Source organism: Dipodomys spectabilis, unplaced genomic scaffold (assembly GCF_019054845.1).
Source record: "Dipodomys spectabilis isolate Male_0828 unplaced genomic scaffold, ASM1905484v1 ptg000002l, whole genome shotgun sequence".
Lineage (NCBI taxonomy): Eukaryota > Metazoa > Chordata > Mammalia > Rodentia > Heteromyidae > Dipodomys > Dipodomys spectabilis.
The window spans coordinates 16,837,459-16,857,804 of record NW_024870679.1 but is presented as its reverse complement, the minus strand read 5'-3'; the positions used below and the strand labels follow the sequence as shown (position 1 = coordinate 16,857,804).

Genomic DNA, 20,346 nt, shown 5'->3' with positions numbered 1-20,346 from the left:
AGGGGGCTGTACTTGCTTATTTCCTCTGAAACATGATCTGAAACATGTTTTCCATTAACACATATCATGACTCAGTGTTGCTTTCTGAAAATGGTTTGTTTTAAAGAAATAATAATTTCCATGACCGTGAACCTACATTCATAATTTTAACTGCATATTCATGAGCCCTAGGATTATACAATCTGCCAATCATGCATTCAGGAAACAAATCCATGCAACTGTTTTCAAATTCTTGGGTGTTCATGGTTTGATTTCTTCCAAGAAAATGACTTCAAACATATTTGACTATTAACTTTCCTCAAAACATTCACGATGATCGTTCCTGGTTTTTCATTTTCAGTGAAATGTAAAAAGCTTAAGGATTGACAGTGCTCTGTGTTCTTAAGGCCCTACGGGTTTAGACACGTCCACAAGGTGGGCAAGCACAGACCTGAACACGAGCCCTCACGAGAGCAGTACTTCAATCTCCCACGGAACACAAACACACGATCAGGATGACAGCGTGTGCACACACCAAGAAGATAAACGAGCTCTTGCTGGTTGCATCTTAAAAATGAACTCAGTGCCCACAGGCCACCAAATTAATGAGGCACGAGCTGGACAACAATAGTTGTTTTCTTTTTTCTTATTTCCAAAGGAAAACCAGGTATTCTCCTTGGCTTTTAAGACAAAACAATCTCCCTAGATTTTGAAATTTTCCTTTCCTCATCTTCCAATGTTAGGATGATGTCAAGAGTAGCCTGAACCAAATTTCAAAGTGCATTTGCTATTTAAAGGGTTTCAGGAGAAGAAAAATGTTGGCAATGATTATTCTTACGTCCCTCGATATAGCACTGTCCTCCAAGTGAGGGAATCCTCACTACAGAGGATTTTTCTTTTTCTCCTTCCCTCCCTCCCCTGACCTGGCCTATCCTTTTCTCTCTTTCCTTCCTTCTCTTTTCTCTTAAGTTACATCCAATCTATGGAGCACCTTAGAAGGCTTTCTTTTATTTTAAATTTTTGGTGCCAGTTCTCAGGCTTGAACTCAGGACCTGGGCACTGTCGCTTGGCATTTTTGCTCAAGGCCAGGGTTTATTTTGGGTGCTTAATTGGAGATAAAAGTCAAATACACATTCCTGCCCGGACTGGCTTCCAACCTCGACCCTCAGATCTCACTCAGCCTCCTGAGTAGCTGGGATTACGGGTATGAGTCACTGATGTCTGGCTTTTAGAAAACTCTTTCCAGAGTTTGTCTTCATTGATGTTGACCATTGCAGACTCAAAGAAGCTAAAGTGGGCACAGAGCTGGTAAATGTATATAGGAGAGTTGACCCCAGAGCTGTGAGCCTCCCTTCCTCTAAAGCGCCTCCTGGTCCACCATTAGGGAGCTGTGGGGATGGGGGGGGGGGGGAAGCCGGCAGGCAGTGCCTTCAGCTCCTGGCAATAGGATGCTGAAGACAGACACATAGCCCCCATCCGAGCAAGAGCTGACACATGACATGCATTCTGAATTCCTTCGTGTGACAACTGGAGAAAGTGGAGCTCTGAGCATTGAGGCCAAGTACCAGATTACAAGGTGTTAGCAAGGAATGGGTAGAAAGTCCAATGGTTTGTTGCACTCTGAAGGTCAGGCTCTGTCCATGGGCGGGGGGATGGGGGGGTGGGGGGAGCGGTGTCCCAAGGAGCATGTCTGGAAAGACCATCTCCTTTTGGTGAAGAATCTATTCACAGGTCACAAAGACCTTGGTCCCTAAGACCTGCAAGTTTTGTACCAAGACATGGTAGGCAAATACAAACAGGCTCTGAAGGAAGCAGAATGAAAAAGTAGGAAAGTGAAGAGAGTGGGGAAGGGATGTGGGGGTGGGGGGGCAGTTTCTGCCTTTCTCTGCCTCTTCTGATCTGCTAGATCTTATCCTTTTCTGAATCTCCTTCTCCAGCAGCCTGAGATGTTACACTTGCAAAAACAGAATAGAAAGGGGATGGATAGAGGGGAAGCACTGAGAAAAATTATACTTGGCTATAAAACAAATCCTAATAATAACCACCAATTTCTCAAGGATCTGGCAAGGGGTGAATAGGAACTGCAGTGGGAACAGCACAGAATGAACAGCAGGCCGTAGATAGCTATATCGTTAACTGCCATGATCAGGTTTTGTTGTTGTGATGGTGGGAGTACTGGGGTTCCTTTGAACTCAAGGCCTTTTATTTGCTAGGCAGGCACTCTACCTTTTGAGCCACTACTCCAACCCTTTTGACGTTGGTTACTTTTCAAAGACAGTTTTCAATTTAGCCCTGGAAGCGTAGACCGCCATCCTCCCATTTATCCTTCCCACTATAGCCAGGATAACAGATATATTCCACTAGCTTCAGCCATTGACTGAGATAGAGTCTTAAGAACATTGTTTTTATTCCTTCTGGACTCACCTGGAATTGTGATGCCCTAATTCCACTTTCCAAGTAACGAGGATTACAGGTTTGAGCCATAGTATTAAGCAGACAGTCAGTTTTATATGTCAACTTGGCTAGGCTATAAGTCCTGTTATTCAATCAAGCCCTCATCTACGTGCTATGGAGGTGGTTTGAAGATAGGATCAAAGTCCATAATTAGAAGACTCTAGGAGAAGAGACTATTCTAGATAGTCTGGGTGGCCAGGTACAATCAATAGAGAGCCCTTAAGAGAAATTCCAGCTGTGGACAGCAGTTTCAATTCATGGCCACACATATTACCTGCTTTCCTGAAGCCTCGGGGTAGATCTCTGATTGCTTTGCCTAGACTCTAAATGGAGTAAGCTGATTCCTTGCAATAAATCTCTTCAGAAATACCTCTACTGGGTCTATTTCTCAGGATAAATCCTAAATGATAGAGTTTTCATGAATGCTGATATAGCTAGCCCTAAAAGAAAAGGGGACTACATAGTTTGGCTATTGTACAACCACAGACCTACAGACAATCCGGGAAAATGGAGCTAAAGGACATTGCCTTGGGCAATGGGGAGAAGTGACGGGGATGGGGCCTTCAGCTCAAAACAATTGGTTGGAGCCCTTTTAGAACTTTCTACAATTAGCTCTCAGGAAAAGGCAGAGTTCTGGTGGGCCACAATCTTGTGCCTGCCCCCATTTTCCAGTCTACATTGAACAATCCATGAGAAAAATGATCTCTCATGCCACAGCCAAGAAGACCAAATACATTTGTGGTTGATGCTGGAGGTGTCCGCAGAGGGCCAAGATAGGTGCGGATACATAAGGTACAGCTGATTCACAATCAGCTCAACCAAGAGCCAAGAGTAACATGCACTTGGGAAAAGGATCAAAAACACAGTTTTTAAACACTTTCTAAGGGGCAAGACCTAGATCCCAGTACTGAATCAAATTGTTCGCCACACATGTGGCACAAACACCTGCCCTGACATATCAGTTTGACTCCAAGGGTTCAGTTCTGAAGCCTTGATCTTGGTTCCTTGCTAGAGATCAGCCACTCAGGGACTCCTGAGAGACAGATTCCCCCCGCCCCTCCCAACCCCTACATGAAAATCCAACATTCTACAATCTCCCTTACAATACATTCATTTTCCCCCTAGCAAATGGCTCTCGGAAGGTTGTCTACCATGTCACCCACAGCACCCAAGGTTAACATTTGATACAATTGCCCAACATCTGGGAAGGGCAGGTGCATCAGATTTCCAGACTGGCCTTACACAATCAAGTGTGAACAGTACACCGTGGGACTCAACACAAAGAAACACCAACTCTCCCTCTGCAGGGAAGGTGAGTTTACTTAACCTCAATTTGTTGAATGGAAGCAAAACCTTCACAGGACTAGGGCTGTGCCTGTGTGCAGACATGACACAACACATCTAACCCGAGCCAGGAAAAGGCTATACTTGTGTGGGTGCTCAACAGGATGTCTCGCTCAGGGAATTCCACCGGGTAAACCCTAGGAAGAGCTGGGGGTCGCTCACTCACTGGCAATATCCATCCCTTACCCCTATGGGGTTAGGATATATCCTAGGGAATCTTTCACAAATCTTTCTGGACCAGGTTTACCAGATGGAACTGGACTCCATCCAATGTTCTAATTGCCACAGTGACATTTAGGAAGTACTCTCACCACAAAGGGGGCAGAAACTCATTCCTAGGAAATATGGTTGTTGACTGACCCCAGTTCACAAGAGTATCAAGCCCTATATAATTAAGGCTCTTAAGGACAAGCCACAAAACCAACAGATAAGCAGGCTCTGGACTAGAAATACATGGTACACAGCTACTTGGAATACCCACAGGACACAATGAGTCATTCCACCAGAGACATTTAAAGAAAGAACCACCAATCTTGAAACATTTATTTAATCTGCCCTCAAGAGAGAATTTATTTGGGGAAAGACCTCACTGGAAATCCCAAAATGGTGTATCCAGACCCTTCCTATAGAGGAACAACACTTCTAGTTGAAAAGGAAGCTGTGTTTATGCGCCGCTCCCTGATCCACCTTGCATGCACTGTTCCCCAGAGTCAACTTCATGAAGGAAGTCAGCATGGAGAAAACCAATATGGAGGTACTCAACAGGGAAGAAATCAGCAGTGAGGGAAGTCAACAAAAGGGAAGTCAGCATGGAGAAAGTCAACATAGAGGAAGTAAAGATGGAGGAATCAACATGAGGGAAGTCAATATAAAGTCAACACAGAGGAAATCAACATGGAGGAAGTCAGCATGAGGGAGTCAACATGGAGAAAGTCAACTTGGAGGAAGTCAACATGGAGGAAGTCAACATAGGGGAAGTCAACGTGGGAGAGTCAACTTGGGGGAAGTCAATGTGGAAGAGGTCAATATGGGGCAAGTCAATAGAGAGGAAGACAACAGAGGAAGTCAGCATGGAGGAAGTCCATATGAAGGAAGTTGCCTCAGTTATACTTGTAAGAGAAGAATTCTCACTTTGTCCAGTTTCTAGGATCTCACATTGGCATTAATGACACTAAACACCACTTCCAATTTCTTGACCAGCTTTCTCACAGAATGGAAGGTCCCTGACCCACCTTCTCCTTGACATGCTGGTTCCGTTCCAGCACTGTACAAACACTGTGTGCTGAACGAATGAACAAGTAAGTACACAAACCATTAGCCTAGATATGCTAATTTTGTGGGGGTTTATGCTAATGTTTTATGAGTGGGGACTGCCAAATAAGGGAAAGGAAGGAATTAGGTGGGAAAATTATTTCCAGGTTTTTAAATGCAGCACAACAGAGAATTTTAAACTTGGCATCTGAGTTCTTCGTGGGGCATTTCTGGACACGCCAGCCCTGGGTTACACGCCTTGGCTTTGAGAGAAGGCAAGGACCAAGCATGCACCGTGTATGGCTGTGCATGGCTGCACACAAGGCAGCGTTAAGCTAACATCTGGGGCTGCTTAACAACTGATTGGAAATTTAGCCTTCTGATTTCCAGTTAAATACCAGGCACAGGAAAACAAATAGCACTTGTTTTTCCCTGAGCCTTGTCAGTCATCCAAACTGTAGTGCAGACCAGAAAACTGCCTGTGGTTTGGTGGCAAAGATCCAAATATTTGGATATTTTTTTTCCTTCTCAGTTTAAGTAAAAGGAATAAACGAGATTTTGGCAAGCTGAACTTCTTCCCCTATCCCTCCCCCATTCTTGGAAATGCAAAGCTGGTGTTTTTTGTTTTTTGTTTTTTTTTAAATCAAGCATATTCCTGGAATTCATTTACATTTTTCATTAGGATTAAGTTTTGATTTGTTTTTAATCCAAAGCCAATAGCAGCAAGTTTGGTTTCTCTCATTTATTTCAACTGCCCTGCCTTGATATTTACTTGGATTTGCTAAAGAGACAATGTTCATATTGCTATGTTCTGTTTCCAATTAACTTGGGATATAATATCTAGCAGTGGTATTACTGAGGAATCAAGAGTTTTTTTAAAGCTGACAGAAATTTTAGAGATCAGCTGATATAACTCCTCCATCATAGCAATGCTAGAGCTGAGGCTTGAAGATTTTGGAGATTTCATCTACTGATCAAATTTCTTCGTGATCAAGACACAACTACTACTCGAGCTTGCTGAAACTCGGGTCAGGGTGTTAACTAGACACAAATACCTAAGTTAATCTCTGAATTGCCACAAAAAAGACAAGGCATTTCACCTAGTTAAATCTGAATTTCAGAAAAACAGTGGATAATTGTTTAGTATCAGAAGGTTCCAAATACTGCACAGGCATACTAAGCTATGTATTTGGTGACTATATGGAATTCATTGGGTTTTTTGTTTGTTTGTTTTGTCGGTTGTGGGACCTAAACTCTGGGCCTGGGTGCTGTCCCTCAGCTCTTCAGCTCAAGGCTAGCGCTCTGCCACTTGAGCCACAGCACCACTTCTGGCTTTTTTTGCTTATGTGGTGTTGAGGAATCAAATCTAGGGCCTCATGAATGCAAGGCTAGCATTCTTCCACTGAGCCACCTTCCCAGCCCTGAATTCGTTTTTTTAAAAACCATTACCCACATTTTTATTTTCAATTGTTCATTAGAGCCATTCTAATAGGTATAAAATGATATTTCATTTTATTTTTTGGGTTTATTTTTGTTTTTTCCTGCCCTGGGATTTGAACTCAGGGCCTTATATTTGCTAGATAGGTACTCATCACTTGAGCCATGGATCCAACAAAATTCACCTTTAAATGGAAATCCCATTATTTTATTTGCCAATGCTGGTAGCTTCATCTTAACTAAACATCCAACCAGTCTCATTCTGTCTGTCACTCAAACATGCATACATTCATTTGCATGCATCTTTTTTCCCCTCTGAGTTTAATGGTAAATAACTGGATAAAAGGAAATCACAGAGCAATAATCCCAAAAGAAAATGAGGTTGGGAGAAGTTGAGACTCTTAATCTTAGATATTTGAGTTGTTTCTTTATGAGGATGCAAAGCAACTACTTCTAACATTAATAAGCTGGAGATGGTGTCTGGACCAGTGATTTTATGTCATTAGATGCAAAGTCTTAGGGGCTCATTTTGAAAATTACTATATGTCATAGGCTATGAGTCTGTAGTCCTTATAGGAGGGAATACTTAGTTTGGGGATGCAAATAAATCAAGACTTAAAAAAACCTCAGACATACAGAAAAAGGTAAAAATACACACTTCAAAATCTAGCTCACAGCTTGGAAAGTAGCTGAGCAGTAAAACACACGCTTTGCACACATAAGGTCCGGGGTTCAAATACCACACCCCTCAACCTCATATATTCTGTGGTATATACTCATCAATATCTAATTCCTTAAGTTCTGTCACCCTGCAAAAAGAAACCTCAAGCCACCTTTGGTAATCCCTCCCCACTCTTCCCTTCTCGTAATAACTCCTACATTCTGTATAGAGAAGCCTGTTCTGGTCATTTCAAATAAAATCATTTGTGCTCATTTGCTTTGTGTGCTTGGTTCTTTCATTTAAAATGGTTCTAGCTTCTTTTTTCTTTTTTTTTTTTTCAGTTGTGGGGCTTGAACTCAAGGCCTAGGTATTGTTCCTGAGCTTTTCTGCTCAAGGTGAGCAATCTACCACTTTGAGCCACAGCACCACTTCCAACTTTCTGGTGGTTAATTGAAGATAAAGAGTCTCAGGGACTTTTCCTGCCCAGGCTGGCTTCGAGCCATGAAAAGGTGCATTAAATCTTTAATGTACTGGAGATTCACTGGACAATCTACACATCTTACACAAGGAAAAATAAGTCTGTGAAAACATCATGAATGTGCATGTGTGTGACTCTTTTCCCACACCTGGCCTAATGGTCATGCACTGCAAGTTCCTACAGCACTGGGCCGGAACAGCCGTACAGTGTGAGAACGAAATGTGCATATATGACTTTATGATCACAGGCTTCAGTCTTACTACTGAAAATAATTTTCATTACAGAAAAATGACAGTGATTATTAAGTAGGAAGGGAGTTTATTTAGCATAAGAGCTTCTAGAATAGTCTACCTTGGGTCTGAGCCCCAGCTTTGCCAGGAATTAGCCTATGGCTGAGGTTACTACTCAATCTCTATGTCTTAGTTCCTCATTTGCAGAAGGGGTTAATACACTTCTACCACAGGAGACTTAAATGAGATAATGTATTAGAGTTCCAGTCAACCCCTGGAATGTGCTGTGTGCTAAATAAATGTGCTTGTAACAACAAAACTAAACCATACTGCTCTGGCCCTTATTGCGAAGAATTAATAAGAGCTACAACTTAATTTTTCAGTAACTCCGACCTTGTAATTGCATCTCTTGAGTTTTGAACAGTTCCTTTCTGAAGGTAATTCATATTTACAGCAAAGTTGCAAGCATCAGTACTAGGGACTCTAGTATTAGATGTATTGGTTTTTAACATCTGGCCATGTTTGCTTTATTATTCTGTTTATACACCATATTTGTTCCTTAATCTTTCTTTTTTGTGAAAATACTGTACAGAGGGGTTACAATTACATGGGCAAGATAATGAGTACATTTCTTATCAAGCATTGTAGCCTCCTCCTTTGTTTCCCCTTCCCATCCCATCCTCCCCCCCTACCCCCCCCCACCAAACCCTCTCCCCCCCCCACCAAAGTTGTAAAGTTCATCTTCGACACACTGACTTGTATATCTCATTGTTGCAATAGGTCCACCTGTATCCCTATTTAAATGATTTGTTTTTTCCCTTCCCCTCCACAAATTATAAAAACATCAAATACAGTGAAAGCAGGGGTTATACCATGGGGGAGGGACATACAAAGCAACAAAGAAATAATCTTATAAATGTGTTAGAAACAATCGAATGAAAGACAAAAACATTTGAATACATATCTTAGGGTTCATTTCCCTAACATCAACTTATCTGACTTTTTCTGCTTGACTCAGACATATACTAGTTATTGCAAATAAGGGAAACCATGGGACCTATGTTTCTTTGGGCCTGGCTTACTTCACTTAATAGAATTTTTTTCCAAGTCTTTCCATTTCCTAACAAATTGGGCAATGTCATTCTTTCTTATGGAAGCACAGAATTCCATTGTGTATATATACCACATTTTCTTGATCCATTCATCTACTGAGGGGCATCTGGGTTGGTTCCATATCTTAGCTATGGTAAATAATGCTGCAGTAAACAGTTACGCTGGTAGCTTTAGTGTGGTCTTGTTTATGAACATTTGGGTAAATGCCCAAAAGTGGGATTGCTGGGTCATAGGGTAGCTCTATGTGGAGTCTTTTGAGGAACCTCCATACTGCTTTCCAAAGTGGTTGAACAAGTTTATACTCCCACCAACAATGCAGTAAGGTTCCCTTCTGTCCACATCCCATCTAGCATCTGTTGTTATTAGAGTTCTTGATTCTAGCCATTCTAACTGGGGTGAGGTGGTATCTCAGTGTTGTTTTGATTTGCATTTCTTTTATTGTTCCTTAATCTTTAAATGTATATAGGTTGTTTCCTAAAAAGTACATATTATTAAAAGTACAATTATTAAATGAAGAAATACTATGTTGATATAATACTTTCTAAGTTCATCTATTGTTTCCCTTGTGTCCTTTAAGAAACCCTTACTAAATAGGTTACTTTTTAAGATCACAAGATTTTTTTTTACCCTTATTTAATCTGGAATGGCTCTTCAACCAAACTCTTTCATGACTCACATATTTTGGGAGATAGTATTGGAATTTGAACCCAGGACCATGCACTCTCCCTTAGCTTTTTCACTCAAGGCTGGTGCTCTACTACTTGCTGATTAACGGAAGGTAGGAGTTTTAGGGATTTGTCTTCCAGGACTGGCTTTGAACCCCCAATCCTCAGATCTAAGTAGCTAGGAAGGATTACAGGTATGAGCCACCAGAGCCAGCTGTCCAGTGTTTCTGGATGACTAGATTCAGGTTCTTTCTCACTTCCTTGAACACAGCGTGGACCTGTCCCATACCGCTGATGTTAATTTTGGTCACTGGAGCACTGATAATCTCCATTGTATGTGGGTGGTATTTTTTTCTTCCATAATTAATAAGCCATAAGTACAAAAGATATTAGGAGACTATGTGAATACACTGTTCCTCAAACTCCTTGCTCCTCTTCCAGCATCTATTCATGCTTCTTATCTGATCCACTTGTATTAGGATGTTTCCAAAAATGACTTTTACGCTCCATCACTTCTTCCACATCTGTTCATTAGCATTCTAAAGAGGAGTTTCTTTATCTCTCCTTAATGCAGTTATTTATCTGCTTCCTAACTGTGGATTCTTACTTTATGCAGTGTGTACCTTTACATTTGCAAAAGTACTCTCTCCCAATGCAAATGACAAGAAAGGCATTAATGAGGGGGACAAATAACCTTACTCATTAGGCAAAAGGGAAAATCTGAACTGAGGTCTTTTGCTTTTCTCAGCTGCTTGAAGGCATGAGAGGCTGCAAAGCCTAAAGCTGAGCAAGAGGGCTGGAGTGAGGGACAGTGCGCTGCCACTACAAAGATACAGTGTTGCTCATCTTCATCACCCATGATATCACAGCCCAAAAATCCCTTCCAAACAACCCATCTATTTCTCCACAACTAGCAAACTTGAATGCTTTGGCACACTCAAGAGGATATGATTTACAAATAGGAGGTAATATTTGGATTGTTCCATAAGAGCCAAGTTCCAAGGTTTTTCAAAAAGAAATACCAATGATTTCATCTTGGAGCTCACAATGTCATTTTCTCAACCAACGGTTCCTCCTATCAGAAATGAGGCATGTGTTATATACAAATAGAATGGGTTTTACATATTTATTTATGGCCAGAGACCACACACCCGGTGGCTATACACAGTGACCGTGTTCCTGATGCCACAAGTTGAGTCTCAGAACTGAAAGCAAAGCTGGGGCCACACAATGCCTGACTCTCCAGCCTCAAAAGGCCCACAGGTGGTATCTGCTTCCCGTGAATGTTTTCCTGTGCCAAGTGTGCAATTCCACAGGTTGGTTGCACAATGAAAAGATACCTCTTTTTTTTTTTTTTTTAAAGGGCTTGCAAAGTATTATGTCTCTTTGCACTAATGATTGATGAGGAGGGCTGCCTCTTGTCTATAATCCCAGATACTTGGGAGGCAGAGATGGGAGGATCACGGTCTGAAGCCAGTCCAAGCAAAAGCAAAAGCAAAAGCCCATGTAAAAAATAACTAAAAGCAAAAAAGGATTCGGGAAGGATAGTGCTTGTCTAGCAAGTAAAAGGCCCTGAGGTCCACCTCCAATACCAGGGGAAAAAAATGTTTTAAATAGAATCTATTGGGAGGGTTTTAAACACTTACCAAGAAAAGTCTGGGGACCCCTGTGGCAAGTCTCTCTGTCTTCAGATGCCAGACCAGTGGCTTTGGGCTATTGAGCAGGAATACCACAGGCTTGTTGTGAATGTGGATGGAGGAGATGGGATTCAGGTGCAGTGTGATCTAGGAATTAACAGGAAGGGAAGAGACTTCAGCACTAGTTTTCCCCACAAATCATTTAGTACAACCTTAAGATACAACATCTCAACTTACTGTTAGAAGAGCAAGGAATAAGCTAGAGCTTAATCCATCAGATTGAACTAGATGACAATGTCAATATTGGGGCCATCTCTTTTCCTTCCTTCCTTCCTTCCTTCCTTTCTTCCTTCCTTCCTTCCTTCCTCCCACCCTCCCTCCTTCCCTCCTTCCCTTCCTTCCTTCCTTCAATACAAAATGGCTATTTGACATGGTTCAGCTCCACTAATCTCAAGTAAAACATGACTCAACTCCTAGGAATAGAAATAAAATAAACAAAATGCTTCAAAAAAATTGGTAAAGGCAGAGTGAAAAATTTACTTTCCCTCAGGGTTACTTGATCCTTCAAGTCAAATGACTCAGCTGGAATGACTAAGCCTATCACCTAAGGATGGGTTCAGCCTCTGGAGCTTCAATGAAATTACTTTCTTCTCTCCCAGGTTATCTCCAATCTCTATAAAGTTGAGCTGTGCCAAAGAAATGTGCATAGAGCAAAGCGGGGTGGGGGAGAAAGGGGGGCACGCAGCGGGAGCTGCCAGCGTTTTCAACACACCAAGGATTTGCACAAAGGGGCTTTCCAAAGACATGAAGCACAAAGAACATAGAATAAACAGGCTTTGTCAAAAAGAAAAAAAAACCTACAAGCCTGGAGAGGAAACCTGTGGTCACTTTTGACGTATGTGTCAAGGACTGATACGACACAGGGTTCCTGCTATGGCAGTCACCTGCGAGCAGAAGCAGCAAAAAGTGGATTCCCCAATGTCTTCTTAGAGCACAGAAACCCAAGTGAGCCAGGGATCGTGGGGAAACAGAAGACTGTGTGAGGAAATACGGACTGGATGTTTTCATGGACCCTGCCTAATTTATGTTGGCTTTCTGTTTAGAGGGATAAAGAGAGAACTGAGCATCACACAGTTAACCAGACTTGGTGAATTACCAAAGATCCTCACAGAGGGAGAGGAAGCACTGTCAAGATGAAGACGGAAGGATACACTGGGGATAATGGCATCTTCTGGGGATTAAACAGTGCGGGTTAATGGTCTTCCCACGGCTCATGGCCCACCTCTACATGCTTCTCTACCAACGATCGCTGTCCAACATTGGCCACTATGCTGTCGTATATCATAAGCATCCCGATGTGCAAATACATCTTTTAATTCTCTACTTTTCAATGTCACAAAGCATTCTATGAATAATTTGCACTATGGTGCACAATCGTATTATATTTGTTAACCATTGAGTGTGCAGGTCTTAATTTCCAAAATAGGCCCCAGGCAAAGCTACGTCTTCCATTTAATACTAAACATCACATAAACAACACAGATATTGATTCATCACAGCAAATTCATAAATCTGTTTCCTAGAAAGGTTGTTTTTAAAAAAAGAAAAAAAAAGCTGAAGATATTAGTAAGTTCAAAGGGACCCAGCTAGCTAATTTGCAGTGGAAAAAAATACAAAAACATAAGCGAGACTCAAACTGTCACAAGCTATTTTCGTACACAGTTAGGATCGTTTTCATATTTGGCCTGAGCACGATGCCAAATCGCAGTACTAAATGAGCTGTGATGTTAGCTCCAGCTCCAGCAAAGAACGCGTTCCCTCGTTGTATAGACTCAGCCACATTTTGGAGACATTGTCTGCATCTAGAAATAAACACACTGATGGCCACTGGAAACAAGAGGCTATAAAAACAGAACAGAAGCAAAGGCACAAACTGAGACATTAAGTGGACAGAGAGAGGATGTTACAGGGCACTCATACTAAAAAGAAAGAAAAAGTACAGCACCACTCTTTCAAGAATGCCTGACAACTCCAATACAACACCCTGACTTCACTAATAGGTCAGCAACAGGGTCCTTTATTGATATGTACCCAGAATGGCACAAAGACACATCAACTGTTTTTCTGATGATTTTCTCTGCAGTTCCCAGGCTTATAATTTCTCTCATAAAGATACTTATCAATCAAACATGCATTTGATCCAAAGGCATAACATAAGATAAATGAAGAACATACCTCCAATGAGTAAGAATTTCTTTTTTTTAAAAAAAAAGGCTTATGAAATGAGATATACGAAACAGATATTAATGCTCAGGTCCAAAAATTTCCAGATGGCCTAAAGTGTCAAAGCCTGGCTCAGTAAATCAAGGGAAGATTTCTAGAAGTCTTAGCTCTGAGCTTTCCTGGAAACGGCTTTCTCTTCAATAAGTGGTGATGTCTGGCCAAGATGAAGCTGTGACTGGCACACGGGACCTCGGCAAATCCACAAAAGCCACTTGGCAAAGATGAATTCACACTACGATTGGGAAATAGAAAGAAAAATACTCTATTTGGCAAGGGGGGGTGTAAAAAAAAGATCATTTGGCAGGGACAAAGAGTCCTACAAACACCTGCTCATTTAATCCCCCAAAACTTACCTCTTCTATTTCTCTTCTTATTAAATCTTTTTGAAGGAGAGAAAGAAGACAACCAAAAACAACCAAGAAAGAAGTGAGCTTATATAAGTTTCCAGGAATGTGGGGAGTGTACCATCTATCTCAAAGTATCCCTGGCTAAACTCCTCAATTTCTCCTATGATGGAAAAGAAGAGAGGATACGACAAGAAAACAGAATCAATCCAGGCACCAATGGTTTATGCCTGTAATCCTAGCTACTCAGGAGGCTGAGATCTGAGAATCCCACTAGAAGTCTGCTGGGACAGGAAGGTCTATGAGACTCTTATCTCTAATGAACTTCTGAAGAGTTAGAAGTAGAGCTGTGGTTCAAGTGATAGAGTACTGGCCTTGAGCACAAAAACTCAGGGACAGTACCTATACCCTGAATTTAAAGTCCCAGGACTTGCACAGCTCTGCTCTTGAGGTTTGCAAAAACCAAAGCAGAGTGAACTGATAGGAAAAGGGAAATTTATTTGTCCAGTGTTGCTAACGATGATTCATTTCCACCTTTGTGATTCTTTTTGTTTTATTATTATCTTTAAGTAGTTGTACAAAAGAGATACCATGAAACAAAGTGGTTTGTGAATACAATTTACCTAGATCAATGTTACCCTTTCAAAACATTCTCACCCATTCCTCCTGATTCACCCCTTTCCTCAATTTTTTCTTTTGCCAGTCCTGGGGCTTGAACTCAGGGCCTGGCCACTGTCCCTGAGCTTCTTTAGCTCAAGGCTAGCACTCTATGACTTGAGCCACAGCACCACTTCTGGCTTTCTCTGTTTATGTGGTACTGAGGAATCGAACCCAGGACTTCAATGAAGGCTAGGCAAGTACTCTACCACTAAGCCACATTCCCAGCCCCCTTAATTTATTTTTTATTTTTTTTAAATCATCTTTAAGTAGTTGTACAAAGAACTTGCCATTTTAATAAGGCAGTTTAGGAATATAATAAATCTTGATCGATGTCACCTTTTCAATATTCTCACCCATCCCTTCCCAACCCATCCTTTCCTTCTTAATTTTGTAGGATACACATCAGATTCTTGACCACACTCTCCCCACTTTTCCTCTTCATTTGTCCACCTCTTTCCCCTTGGTCTCACCCACCCTCTTGAGTACCTGCTTCCTAGTGTTTTATTTGGCTAAACTCTGCCTTTGCCTCTTCCACTTCTATGAGTCTTAGAACAGCCCTGCAGACCCTGTGGCCATGAAGCCACCATGCTCATTATCTAAACCCAGACCCCATAATGTTCCTGCATAATGTCCTGAAGGCCTATATCCCAGACCTGTATTTAATTATCATCTTTCCTTTTCCCCTTCAGAATTAAAGGGGGGAGGGGAAATCTCTTGGTTACAACGCTAGCCATGATTGACAGCATCTTGAGTCTTGGCCATCCAGGACCCATATGTAACATGGACCTACAGGTTCAAACCTATTTCAGGACAGTGGAGGTTCCACAGCTGAATTCCTGTTTGCCATCCATGTGGGCAGTGTGATGTGGAGGAACTCAAATGTGACCCCCAACTTGACACAAATGACTTCTGGAGAATAGGAGCAGTCTTTCATTGGGAGCAGTATTTAGTTAGTTGCTGCTACCATCTCTTTTGTGTGTTTTATTATCTTTAAGTCATTGTTCGCAGGGTTTACCCTTCAACAAATCAGTTTATAATCACAATGCTTCTTGATCAGTGCCTTTTATTATTCTCTCCTATCCCTCCCAACCCCTCCCTGCCTCAATTTTCCTAGTTTCATAGGATGTGCATTAAATATCATGACTGCATTCTCTCTTCCCTCTTCCTCCCTCCCCTTGACCTTTCCTCCCCCTCCACCCCTTTCAAGTACCAGTTTCCTGGTATTCATTTTGTTGGACAGTGAATTCCTTGTTCTAAGGAGTTTACACCATTTGAATTCTTCCTTGCAAATACCATACTTGGGTTAATACACTTGCGTGCACTTGCCCACAACCCTGTACGTGTTTCCTTGTGCATTTATAAATCAGTTCTATCTTTCACATATGAGAGAAAACATGGGCGCTTTGTCTCTCTGGGCCTGATTTATTTCACGTAAATTTTTTTCTAGTCCTTCCACTTCTTTAAAAATGCTGGAATATTCTTCCTGATGCACGAGTAAAATTCCACTGTGTATCTAGCCCGCATTTTCTTCATCCGTCCATCCACCGAAGGATAACAGGGCTGTCTCCATGCTTCAGCGAAGGTAAACAGTACCCCCACGACCATGGTTGCTGTGCCACCATGTTTGGAAGGGTGTCCGGCCCCAGGAAGCCTGATAGGACAGCTGGCCTTTTCTTTGCCATGCAAACCACTTGGGAATTGGTATAAAAAGATTTCTCCTGAGCTATTCTTGGAGGATTTGAAGCTTTTTAAGAATTTTCCTAGGTTTTTTTTCCAAGTTTTATATTTCTCTGGCTTTCTAAAGCCTGAAGTCAAGGACTCTACACCTCCGGTGTTCCTGGCCCACCCCTGAGAGTTACCTGACCCTCTGCTTCCCAACAGAGAGCACTGAGCCCCAGCTTTCCCACTGCCACGGCAGAGGGGTAAAGCTCTTCCCCAATGGCTCTGTCTTATAACCACTTGCTGCCTCAGAGGGGGACAGCTGATTCCCAAATTGTCCCCCTCCTCCAACTAAGGTCAACAGAATCCATTCCCTGGGAGCCTCTGAAAATAATCTAATATACACACACACAGAATTAATAAAGAAACAAAAAGTCTGAAAATTGCTGCAGAAATGTCTTGTCTTCCTTGCTCCCTATTTTGAATGCCCTGGAAAAATACTGGGAACTAAATTTGGGTTGGGGGGTGGAGGGACACGAACTCACATAAACAGAAGAGTATTTATGACACAACAGGACATGACCCTTGGCAAGGGTCCTGGGAGACTTGCGAGGGGATCCCGAGACCCTGGACCTTTCTTCCCAGAGCAGCCTGCAGCTCAGCCACTGAGGGATGACAGGCAGGGACAGTGAGGACACTGGACAGAGGCGTGGGCTGGCACAGGAAGTCCACACGGGGCCTCCATGGACCATGGGCAATCCTGAAGACATTGAAGGTGATTTGTTGTACTGTTCTTCACTATGGAACACAAGGTACATAGCTATCACACTAGCTATGTCCCAGGCTCTAGTTACACCTCAGGCTCTTAGGCTCCAGCCTGAAGGACATGACAGTCATGTTTCCCAGACAGACATCAGCATCCAGATCCCAGTGCCACGCCCAGGGATGACTTCCCCATCCCTCAGACAGTGCCAGGGAGCACCACATGGAGCATAAATGATCCAGTCACATTGAGAAGCCCTCAGGGACAAAAATTGAATCACACTGCATTCCTGTGCCCAGCACGAAGCCAAAGGTCTAATAAGCAATCAATAAGATTTGTAATAAAAAAGGGTGAATCAATAAAAATTATTAATGATATGTGATTCAAATAATGGTTACGAAACCAAATTGTCCTGATCTTCTGCCCAAAAGAGGGGAGCATTTAAGGACATTAATTTCACGATCAAGTTCACCTTGAACTTTAAAATAGTGTCAAGAAAAAGCAAACGGGCCAGGCACTGGTGGCTCACACCTGTAATCCTAGCTACACAGGAGGCTACCAAAAACAAAAACAAACAAAAACAAAAACTCTGTGAAAGCCCACAAGACTCATCTCCAATTAACCAGCAAAGAGCTAGAAGTAGAGCTGTGGCTCAAGTAGTAGAGCGCCATCATTGAGCAAAAAAGCCAAAGGATAGCACCCAGGCTCTGAGTTCAAGCCCCAGGACCAGCACAAAAGAGGAAAGGACGGGAGGGGAGAGGAAGGAGGGGAAGGGAGAGGAGGGGAGGGGAGTTTTCTAAGCACCAAAATTAATGCTAGGGGCTGTCTGGACCATGTGTTAAGAAAACACCTGGGCTATACCCAGGCCTTGCGGGACTGTCACGTGAGTCCTGTCACATGGGCAAGACCGGGTAAAAGAGAAAATATAAAAAATGGCAAAGGAAGGGGTGACATTGTCCAAAAAAAGAAATATGCTCGTTTCCTGACTTATGAAATGTCAACCACTATGCACATCACCTTACTAATACTAAAATTATACTTAATAAAAAGAAACAGAAATTTTATCTTTAACAGTTATGCAAATTAACGTATGTGAAATGTGAAAAAAAATCCTTGAAACATCTGCTGCTTGAGGTTAAATAACAAAGATTAAAAAATATATATATATTGATGAAATAGGGCTGGGAAGGTGGCTCAGTGGTAGAGTGCTTGCCTTGCATGCATGAGGCCCTGGGTTCAATTCCTCAGCACCACATAAGCAGAAAAAGCTGGAAGTGGTGCTGTGGCTCAAGTGGTAGAAGGCTAGACTTGAGCTGAAGAGCTGAGTGACAGCACCCAGGCCCAGAGTTCAAGCCCATAGCAGACAAAAAAATTAATAAAATTGATGAAATATTCCACTATCTTTTTAAAGCACAGAATCTTAGATGGTTTTCATTTAGGCAAATCGATGTGTTTAAAAAAAAATTGAAACCATGTGAACTGAAGGAATTCAGTGATTTACACAGGGGCTAATGTGAAAAATGGCTTTCCCTTTTTGCTATGTCATTCCAATCACTAGATTTATAACACTGATATACAATCAAAGATCCATATATCTGGTACTATGCAAATTTATTTCCTTTCAACCTGTCCTTCTTCTGAGAGCCTTGAAATGACTTTTGCTTTTTATCTGGTCAGGAAAGCGGTGATCTTGACAGATGTTAGACTGGCATTTGTGCCAGTAATGTGATGAACAGAAGTACATAAAGAGAATCATTGCTGTGATCATTAGAGGCTGGATAATAAGACTGTGCAAGACTCCAACTTCCACATACATCTGGGGACTAAAATAATCATTTTGTAAGCACTAAAAAAAAAAAAGGAATTTTTTAATTCTAACAAACTCTGGAAGGTTGTAAAATTAGATTTAGTTCATAAGTTCTACTTTAAAATTTGGTCAAATATAAAACATTTATTTAGTTGATAGCTGCTAGTTTTCTATTTAACAAAATTAATATAATCAGATTCTGCTTTCAACTAATAATTTGAAAATACTGTTAGTGAACAATAATTAGAGCCAAAATGAAAAAAAAAATAGGAGTAGGAATGAGGATTACATTATAAATATATAAAATATCCATAAAATGACTAGGACCTTATAGAATTCACTGAAATGCTCTGTGGTGTTCAGACTAGAAAAAAATTGATCCCTAATACTACTCTATACAAATATGATTTGAAATGTAAAAAAAATGCTCTTCCCCATCTAAAATATTATGTCGCCATAAAAAGGGAAGCGGTTCTGATACACAATGTAACATGGGAGAAGAGTAAGAACATTATGTGAAATGAAAAGGGCCAGACACCAAAGGTCACACATTGTATGTTTACATTTTTATGAAATGTCCAGAACTATGAAACTTGCAGGGGGCCAGGGAACTGGGAACAAGAAGTTACTGCTAATTGACATGGAATTTCTTCTTGAGGTGATAAAAATGTTCTGGAACCAAGTAGTAATGGTAGTTGCACAACACTGTGAAGATACAAACATCACTGAATTACACACTTTAAAATCACTAAAATGTATTAGTCAGGGTTCTCCACAAACACATAGCTGTCTTATAGATAAGATCCCTACATTAACAATTTTTAGGAGAAACAATACTTGGAAGGATTTGTTTATGACAGGATCTCTCTCTCTCTCTCTCTCCCCCTCCTCTTCTCCTCTGTGTGTGTGTGTGTATGTGTGTGTGTCTGTCTGTCTGTCTGGCTGGCTGGCTGGCTGTCTCTCTTTGTCTCTGTCTCTTTTTCTCTCTGGCTGGTCACAAAGTTTCTACATTATCCAGGCTGGTCTAGAATTTGAGATCTTCAGTCAGACAGAGAGTCAGAGAGTCAGAGAGCCAGTCAGACAGACAGACAGACACACACACACACACACATACACACACAAAACTGCCAAGTAGTGGGTACCACATACATATATACTTGGAAGGCTGAGATCAGGAAGATTGAGGTTTGAGGCTAGCCAAGACAAAAAAGTTCAGGAGACCTCCCTGCCTCCTCCCTATTTCATCAGAAAAGGCAGGCGGAGTGTGGCCTCACTCCTGGCATTACTGCTTATGAGAAGCCTAAATAGGAGGATCTTAGTCCAGGCTTGCCCCAGGGCAGTAAGTGAGACCCTAGCCCAAAAATAACAAAGATGAGAGCTGCAGTCAAGTGGTAAAGGGCCTGCCTGGCAAGCCACACAAGGCCTTGAGCTCAAACCCCAGAGGGTTTGAGGGAGAGGGAGAAAAAAAGGAGGGAGGGAGAGAGGGATCGAGGAAGGGAGGGAAGGGAAGGGCTAAGCACCAAGCAGTCATTCATAGCCCCCTGGGACTGAGATGTGCTCAGGGTATAGAGAGAAAAGCAA

The 20,346-nt window shown here is 41.8% G+C and overlaps 1 protein-coding gene across 1 annotated transcript in view; it reads right to left on the bottom strand.

Annotated features, from left to right (window-relative positions):
* The window catches only part of Tgfbr3 (transforming growth factor beta receptor 3), a 170,606-nt gene that overhangs the window by 59,322 nt on the left and 90,938 nt on the right, over positions 1-20,346 (bottom strand). Inside the window, exon 4 of the mRNA XM_042676890.1 lies at positions 11,259-11,396. Coding sequence (XP_042532824.1) covers positions 11,259-11,396 — 138 coding nt within the window. The remainder of the gene's footprint in view (positions 1-11,258; positions 11,397-20,346) is intronic.